The sequence below is a fragment of the Cibotium barometz genome, chromosome 28 (genome assembly GCF_041138505.1).
Source record: "Cibotium barometz isolate CiBa-2024 chromosome 28, ASM4113850v1, whole genome shotgun sequence".
NCBI classification, from domain to species: domain Eukaryota; kingdom Viridiplantae; phylum Streptophyta; class Polypodiopsida; order Cyatheales; family Cibotiaceae; genus Cibotium; species Cibotium barometz.
The window spans coordinates 13,107,790-13,116,148 of record NC_141073.1 but is presented as its reverse complement, the minus strand read 5'-3'; the positions used below and the strand labels follow the sequence as shown (position 1 = coordinate 13,116,148).

Genomic DNA, 8,359 nt, shown 5'->3' with positions numbered 1-8,359 from the left:
AAATCTTTGATGCCATCATGGGTGAATTCTCTGACGCACCTATGGTGGATGCATGGAGCTTTAGAGTGTTGAAGCCTTGAGAAAGAGAAGTACGTTAAGGACAAGGACAAAGGTGATGAGGCATACATCCCTAGACCCTTTCATGAAGCCAAATTTGAGCCATCCACATGGAGAGATGTTTTAGCAACTGTAGATGTATGCTTAAATAAAGTAACTCCAGTAGTTTTTTGTGACAAGGAAGGGTATGACGTCATTCCCATTCAAATGGTGAGAGTAATCTCAAGACCAACAGAAAACCATGAGGAGCAAACTAGAGAGAACCCTGAGGATAACGTGATGCCCGATACAACCAACGAAGAAATAAACATGGGGCTCAGACAGTTGAGAGTTCAAGAAGAAATCTCAATTAGAGATGTGAGCACAAGGAGATGCATGATCCCTAGCTCCTTTATCCTCCATATGAATACTTTCGGTTGTGCACTCAAGGTTAGGTTCACATTTGATTCCTTGTGGAGTTCTCTTCTTCACCCGACTTTTGCCTGCTTTAAGCTTTGCAGCATATTTATGCAAGCGCGAATGTATATCACTAGGTGGAGTGGAACATCCATTTACATTAACCCCAAAATTAAAAAGATGTTCTTTAATTCTCGTTGCATTGCCATGAAAAGTATGGCCACAACTTTTACAACGAATATGTGAGGTATGTTTCCCTGGTACTAATTCATCCACATACATCCACTCTTGTCCACGCACCATGTTAAACCTACGAGCAAGCAATTAACAGTAGCACAATAAGCAATATATAGTCAAAATAAATAATCATTCGTGCTTTATTTTCTCACAACTATATTTATCTTACGAGGGTGAGACTATGCTCAAACACACCAAGCTAAACTATGTGTCTAAATCCAAAATGTATCATTAGAGTGTGAGGCTGTGCTCTCTACACAATAAGATAAACATTGGCATCTAGATTTGTAATTTATCATAAGAGTGTGAGACTATGCTCAAACACAACAAGATAAATGATGTGTCTAAATCCTAAATTTATCATTAGAGTGTGAGGCTGTTCTCTCTACACAATAAGATAAACATTGACATCTAGATTTCAGATTTATCATAAGAGTGTGAGACTATGCTCAAACACAATAAGATAAACGATGTGGCTAAGTCTTGAATTTATCATTAGAGTGTGAGGCTCTGCTCTCTACTCAATAAGATAAACATTGACATCTAGGTTTCAAATTTATCATAAGAGTGTAATGAGACTATGCTCAAACACAACAAGATAAACGAGGCATAAAAATCCTAAATTTATCATTATGTGTGAGGCTATGCTCTCCACACAATAAGATAAACAATGCCATTTCAATTTCAGATTTATCTTAAGAGTGTGAGACTATGCTCAAACACAACAAGATAAATAATGCATCTAGATCCTAAATTTATCATTAGAGTGTGAGGCTACGCTCTCTACACAATAAGATAAGCAATGACATTTGGACTTCTATGTTATCTTAAGAGTGTGAGACTATGCTCGAACACAACAAGATAAACATTGCGTCTACATCCTAAATTTATCATTAGAGTGTGAGGATATGCTCTCTACACAATAAGATAAATTATAATAATTAGATTTTTATCTTAAAGTGTGAGACTCTCAACACATTAAGACAAACAAACTAATACTTCAGTTTATCTTCGAGTGTGAGACTACGCTCAAACACATAAAGATAAACCAATAATTTTAAAGTGAGAGATATACTAAACACAACTTAATACTTATCTCATTTAAATTTATTTTAATGATTTTTAAAAATAATCTTGAAAAAGATATATATTTTTTTATTTGCAACTACCTTACACTGCTCGGGAGCTGTGTCGACAAGATTGACTTTACTCATTCCCAAGGCCACTATGAGGGTTTTTATACTAAAAGCTAGTCGATCGATAAGCTTTCGGTTGAAAAGTTTATCAATCGATAAGCTTATCAATCGATAGCTTATTGATCAAAATGTAAGTGAAAAAACGTATAACTCAATATACGCGACATGTCACCGTATTTTTTGCCCGTATTATTGCCCCTAACGTAAAAAACGGATTTTATTCGCGTATAAAACGAATCTCGAATAACGTACAATGCAACTTAGTACATGTTGCACTGCGTGCGACGAGAGATGAAAGTGGAAATCCGTGCATGGTTTATAAAGCGGTGTCTATGCAAGGCCTTGTAATGTAACCCTATGTATGCATTCAGAGTCAACGCATTTGAAAAGAATATGTGTGCAAGAATTGGGTCTTGGAGCAATGTGGTCCAAGGGCATCTGCTGAGGAGTCCCGCTGCTCCAGTTCTTTGGTTTGCAGAATTCATAGCCATCCAATGGCTCAATTTTGTCGTCAGTTGGACTACCTTGATGTAGCTTTTTATGGAAGCCACGTGCACAAAATGGCCAATCTAGGCTAGCAGGGTCTCCGGGAGTCCGTTTGACAAACGGTTCAAACCAGGGAGTATGTAAATGATTTATTTAGAGATAAAACATCAAAAAATCACATGCATTGGGTAGTCAGATTCTGGGGTATATGCACATAGAGCCTTGGATTTCATTCATTGTATATTTTTCATTGTGTGTGTGTGTGTGTGAGAGAGAGAGAGAGAGAGAGAGAGAGCTTGGAGGACCTAGAGTTTTTCGACTTTCTGCGTCTTCCTGCAAGCAACACACATCCTGCAAACATACTCTCTTACAGGTATCTTCTAGCACATGTTTAGAACTTGTGTATATGTGCATTTGCATGCTTTAAGTGTCGGGTCATGTGAAACAAGCATGTGCGAGAACGGGAAAATCTAGGCATAAAACCATGCATATCATGAGCAAAACACATCCAATTTAAAGGCCAAGCATACTGGGGGAGATCTAAAACATGCAAGGAACATGTTGGGCATGTCAAAAACCCTAAAATCACCTGCATATAGGATCACAATCCTACATGCCTTCACAGATAAAAAAAAATGGACCATGCAAACATGTCAAGGAGACCTCTTAGAACATGCATTCAAGGTTTGAAACCAATTGAAAATCAAAATCTTGAAAAAAATGAGAAAATGCATGTGTCGGAGTGCAGAAAGCTGGCAAATGGTCATTGGATATGCTTAAGACCTTCAAATAACTTAAAAACTCACACATAGCCTCTACATGATGCATTTAACATGATCCAATCTAGAAATCATAGCAGTATGTGTACGGTAAAGGATCGTGATCCTACATGGTCTACATACAGTATACATCTGATCATATGGTTGTGTTGGGGGCATGTCAAATAGCTTATTTATGAAGTACCAACACAAATGGATACCAAAATCTTGACTCAAGATCAAATGTTGTAATCAAAGGACCGCAAAAGCGCTTTACTACTAATTGGGGGGTCAAATGAGCTTCACCTAGCACAAGAATCAAGCCAAAGCATGCTAGCAAGGTGTATAACAAGATGATGATAAGAAATCATAGCATTATGAAGGAGCTGAAGGATCGCGATCCTACATGATCTACATAGATGGGGTACTGGACCTGACCAGCTTGTCTGATACATCACTCTAATGCTACAGTCAAGATTTGGACCCAAATGGATGCTTAAATCTTCAAAACAGCTCAATTTTGTACTTTCAGAGCATCGAAATTGCCAAATAGTGTTTGCCTAGGCTAGGCAGCCCCCAGATGGACTGAGGATGCTATGGCTGACTTATGGGAACCTAGTACTTGCTAAACATAAGAATTTGACCCAAGCAGAGTTCAAATGAGGCTTCGAATGATCTACAATGTCAAATTGGTAGTTTAAGGACTGTCTGGTGAGTTTGCAAGTTCATACAAGCAACTCAGGCCAGTCGTGGACTAACGGGGCTTCTACTGACCAAGCACGGGGATTGGGATGCTAACAACTAACCAGCACGTGCAGGAACAGATAAAATATGCTCACGAATGGGGCAAAACATCTCAATTCTACAAAAGGAATTATCAATGCTACAAGTAACCTTAAATAAGCTTAGAATGACACTAAATTTGCTTCGGAGGGGTAGCAGATGCGTTGGTAGTCCAAAAAGTGTCAAATCAGCTTTAGAGCGTGCATCTACGAGTGTGTAAGAGACTCGAACACTCAAGTCATACATTGGAGACCAATAAGGGCTTGGCGAGGAGCACCGAAGATGGGTTGAAAATCATCTAAGTGTCCGCAAAAAATCAAAAAGAGCAAAAAAACGTCAAATACGCTGCAAAGCTTCTAACTAAGAATCCAAATGTCGGATTCACATGAAAGTCAACCTAGTGGAAGCGTAAATGTATACTCTAGGCAGCCAAGTTAAGAAACGGTGGCAGTATGTGTAATCCAAAGGATCTTCCAAAAACGGAGTCCTTAACACTTGAAATTTTGAAAAGCCAAGCTTGTCAGGGGATTAAAAGAGAGCAAGTTTGTCCAAAACGGCACTGCATTCTGAGTTTTAGATTGCAAGATATTCATTGTTTGGTGTGCATGACCATAAGTGGCAAACTCTGAACTTTAAGTGTCTGATTCAGCAAGCTTGCACAGCATGTTAACATACATGTTTTCATAATGCTAAGCACTGCTTTGAGCGCCTTGATGTGTGTTATCTATAGGTACCATGGCGTCCTCTTTCGGCAAAGGGAAGAAGAACATACGACTGAAAGCGGTGGACTTGGCAAGCATCCAAGAATATGAGATATCTCATGTCTCATTGTCAGAGCACTCATACATCGGAAATGAAGAGTTGAGAGCTTCAACATAGGTGTATTCTACAGGCCACTTCAAAGACTCCAAAGCTCAAGTCTGGTCTATTACTCTACTGCCTGATAACCTCAGAGAGATGCATGTGCACTGAGACTCCATGAAAGTATTTGAGAAGGTTGGTCTATGTAACTATTTCACGTTGCCAGACTACGGAATAGATGTGAAGAGAGAAACATAGCTATTGACCTCTCTTCAAGAAGATGGCATTGCTCAGATTGATGACAAGCAAGGGGCCATCACAAAGGTGAAGATCACAGAAGATATGGTAGCAGAAGCTGTGAAGCTGCCAAAGTCTGGCCATATCTTCTTGTAGAGAGGGACATCAAATGAGATTAAAGAGACATTTGCTATGATACCCAAGCAGGAGCATACATTCAAGGATTTGCTATAGAAAGAGGTGGAATTTCCTCTTAGATTATACACCTAGCAGTTCAAGCATGGAAGAGCGACGAGGTACACTCAACCTCACAGGAGAGTGGCAAGAGCCTATTCACTAAGCTTCAAGAAAAAGACGCCGTCTTCCTGGAATTTTGTTGAGCTTGTATTTCAAGAGCTGATTGTTTATGCACAAAAGAAGACTCCAAAAACATAGCTGCACATGAACTGTGGACAGGCGCTGACAAGGCTGGCTTGCTTCGTGGATCTACCTCTCGCACCAAGCTTCGAGCATTATATAGCAATTTACTTGCCGCCAACACCAAGGTCTGTGCAAGATCCTTTGAAGAAGACGAAGAAGAAGGAGACTCCTGCAAGAACAAGGAGCCAAAAGTCTCCTGCAAAGCAACAAGATTGAGAATCCTCTGAAGAAGATGAGGACTCCTCATCTGAAGACACTGAGGAAGACGAGAATGAGACTCTGAAAGAGCATCCTGCTCATTCTGAACAATGGACTGAAAGGAGTAAGATTCTAGACACATTGGACAAGAGGGGCAAAAAACCGGATTATGTGCCTGATATGCTGCCCTTTGGACTCAAGCCTGCAGCAGCAGAAAGTGCTGAGCAACAAAAAGCATGGAAAGAGAGAATGGAAACTTGGGATGAAGATCTAATTGATGCAGAGAAGCTAGCAGCCCGCACAAGAGCACAAGAGCTCAACTGCAAAAAGAGCTCGGAAAAAGAAAGATGACTGAGAGTGAAACCGCTTTAGAGAAGGAGCTGAGAAAGAAGACCAGGGGAGATGTACTGAGACCTGTGTCTGGCGGAAGAGACTCCACCAGACTACTATGTGCCATTGCCTGATGTCCCTATTCCCCTTGCGCTTGAAGTACAAGAGGAAGAACGCCTTGCAATGGAAAAGGCTTTGAAAGCAGAAGAGGAGAAAAAGTGTCAAGAGGAAGCAGCCTGCAAGGAGCAAGAACTTAAGTTTGCGGAGCGACAAAGAGAGTATGAAGCTGATTTGAAGGCTAAAGAGGAAGAAGCACGCCTCAAGCGTAAAGCTCAAAAGAAGCTTGAAGATGAAGAGAAAAAAAGACAAGAAGATGCAGAGCTAGAGCAAAAAAAGAAAGAAGATGCCAAGCACGTGGAAGCTCAACGGCTTAAAGAAGAAAAGCGCTTACAAGAACAAGTTACTCAAAGAAGAAGAGCGTTTAAAGGAAGTTGCCAGGCAACAAGAGAAAGACAAGGCAGAGAAAGAGAAAGCTGCCAAGCAACAAGCTGAGAGTCAAGCAAAGCTTGAGGCCGAAAGAAAGGAAGCTGAATGCGAGAAGTTGGAGAAGCTCGAGGCCAACAAAAAAGAGGCTGAGAGAGCAAATTTAGAAAAGCTTGAAGTTGAAAAGAAAGAGGCCAAGCGGGTGAAAATTGAAAAGCTTGAAGCAAAAAAGAAAGCCAAGCAAGCCAGATTAGAAAAGATTGAGGCTGAAAAAAGAGAAGCCGAAAGAGTCAAAGCCAAAAGAAAGGAGGCTGAAAGATTAGAAGCAGAGAAAGTGAAGGAGGAAGAAAGAAGAAAGAGTGCAAGACCCGCGCCATTAAGGTTAGAGACGAACTCAGGGTCGCAGAGCAAGGGTCAACTATGAATGATGAGCAGATTCAAAGAGCTTGAAGGGAGGAGTCTCTCTAGCTTGTGCCCGCTTTTGATATGGTAGATTCGGTTTTAAGACCAGCACACATTATCTTTGCTGAGCTGCAAGGGCTAATGGACTCAGCAAGAGAGAGGTCTCTACGCATGCAAGAAATGACTGCCCATGAAGAAAGCCTGATTGAAGAGCTCAATCAATACAAAGAGACTGAGAAGGAGCAAGTAGCTCAAAGAAAAAGAGATGCCAAAGAACTAATGCAGTTAAGGGCTGAAGTGACTGCTCAAAGCCAACAGATTCAAGACACTGAATCTAAGCTACAGACCATGCAAGCTGAGCTAGAGAAGATGGGCAGAAAGTTATATCAAAAGAATATGGATTTGGAACTTTCTATGGGAAAAGTATAAGATTTGACCATACAGTTGGATCACAATGTCAAGCAAATTGCTGAGATTGAAGAGGAGTCTAAGAAGGCTCTAACATTTAAAGAAAAGCAAATGGCAAGCTTGAAGATGGCTCATGAATTGAGCAAGGAACGGCTCAATCAAAGTGATTTAATTGTTAGAAGATTCATCAATAATTCGCCGGCAGGTGCTCCTTCAGGCTCCTTCACATTGGAGCTGGAATTTAACAAGCTCAAGCAACAAACAAAAATGGAGAAAGTACAACGCAACATCCTACTCGAGGGCTTTATGCCAAAGGAGGCGGCAATCCTTGAGGGGTCGACTATATGGAAGCCCCACCTACGATGTGTGTTCAAGGGGTATTTAAAAAACGCCTTATCTGTGAATTTTGAGGTAATAAAACTACCCCTTTTTTTTTATAAACTTACGCATTTTTTTTCCAAAGTACAATTAAAACACCCCTCTTGTAATTGTATTTCTGTAAATTTACCCAATATTTTGGATTAAAAAAACCCCATATAATGATCGCATGTGGTAGACTTACATATTTTGAGGTGCACCCCCCAAGCGGCAATCAAAGAACTAAAAGAGGAGATAAAGCAGCTAAGAAAAGAGCTCGAGTAGAAATAGGTTCTCCTACAGCCCGTTCCACCACCTTTGGACATACCATTGGGAACTCAGCAGGAGTTTGATCCAACCCCTATGGATCTGAAAGGGCCAAGCATTAGTGAGATGGAGGAACAACACTTTGTCACGGTAGAAAACCTAATTCCAAGCACATCTGTCAACGACCCACGCTATGCAGATCTATGCGGAAAGGGAGCTACAAGATATCTTACAATATGAAAGGAATGAAGTGGTTAGAGAATGTCTAGAGTGGGAAAAGAGGATTTTACACTCTTCATGCATTGTGTATCTGACACCAAGAGAAGCAACTGCAGACTACCACCTCCCTTCATTGCCATACCTTTTAATCAAGCACAAGTTCATTTTGATCAAGAAGAAACATCTGCCGGAATGCCCAACCAATGAGCTAGGCAGCTATCTAAATGTGCCTATAGAAGATGTGACAACTGCAACAATCATTGAGAATCAACCAAAGTGGGGGGAGAACTAGCTCACAAAGCGGCCAAAGGACAATCTCCACTA

General features: G+C 40.7%; 1 protein-coding gene across 1 annotated transcript; it reads left to right on the top strand.

Annotated features, from left to right (window-relative positions):
- Positions 1–307: 307 nt before the first annotated feature.
- Positions 308–6,994, top strand: LOC147622507 (uncharacterized). The gene is made up of 2 exons (XM_086822659.1): positions 308–6,313; positions 6,378–6,994. The coding sequence occupies exons 1-2, from the start codon at positions 6,083–6,085 to the stop codon at positions 6,804–6,806; spliced, it is 660 nt and encodes a 219-aa protein (XP_086678785.1). The 5' UTR covers positions 308–6,082; the 3' UTR covers positions 6,807–6,994.
- Positions 6,995–8,359: the final 1,365 nt, after the last annotated feature.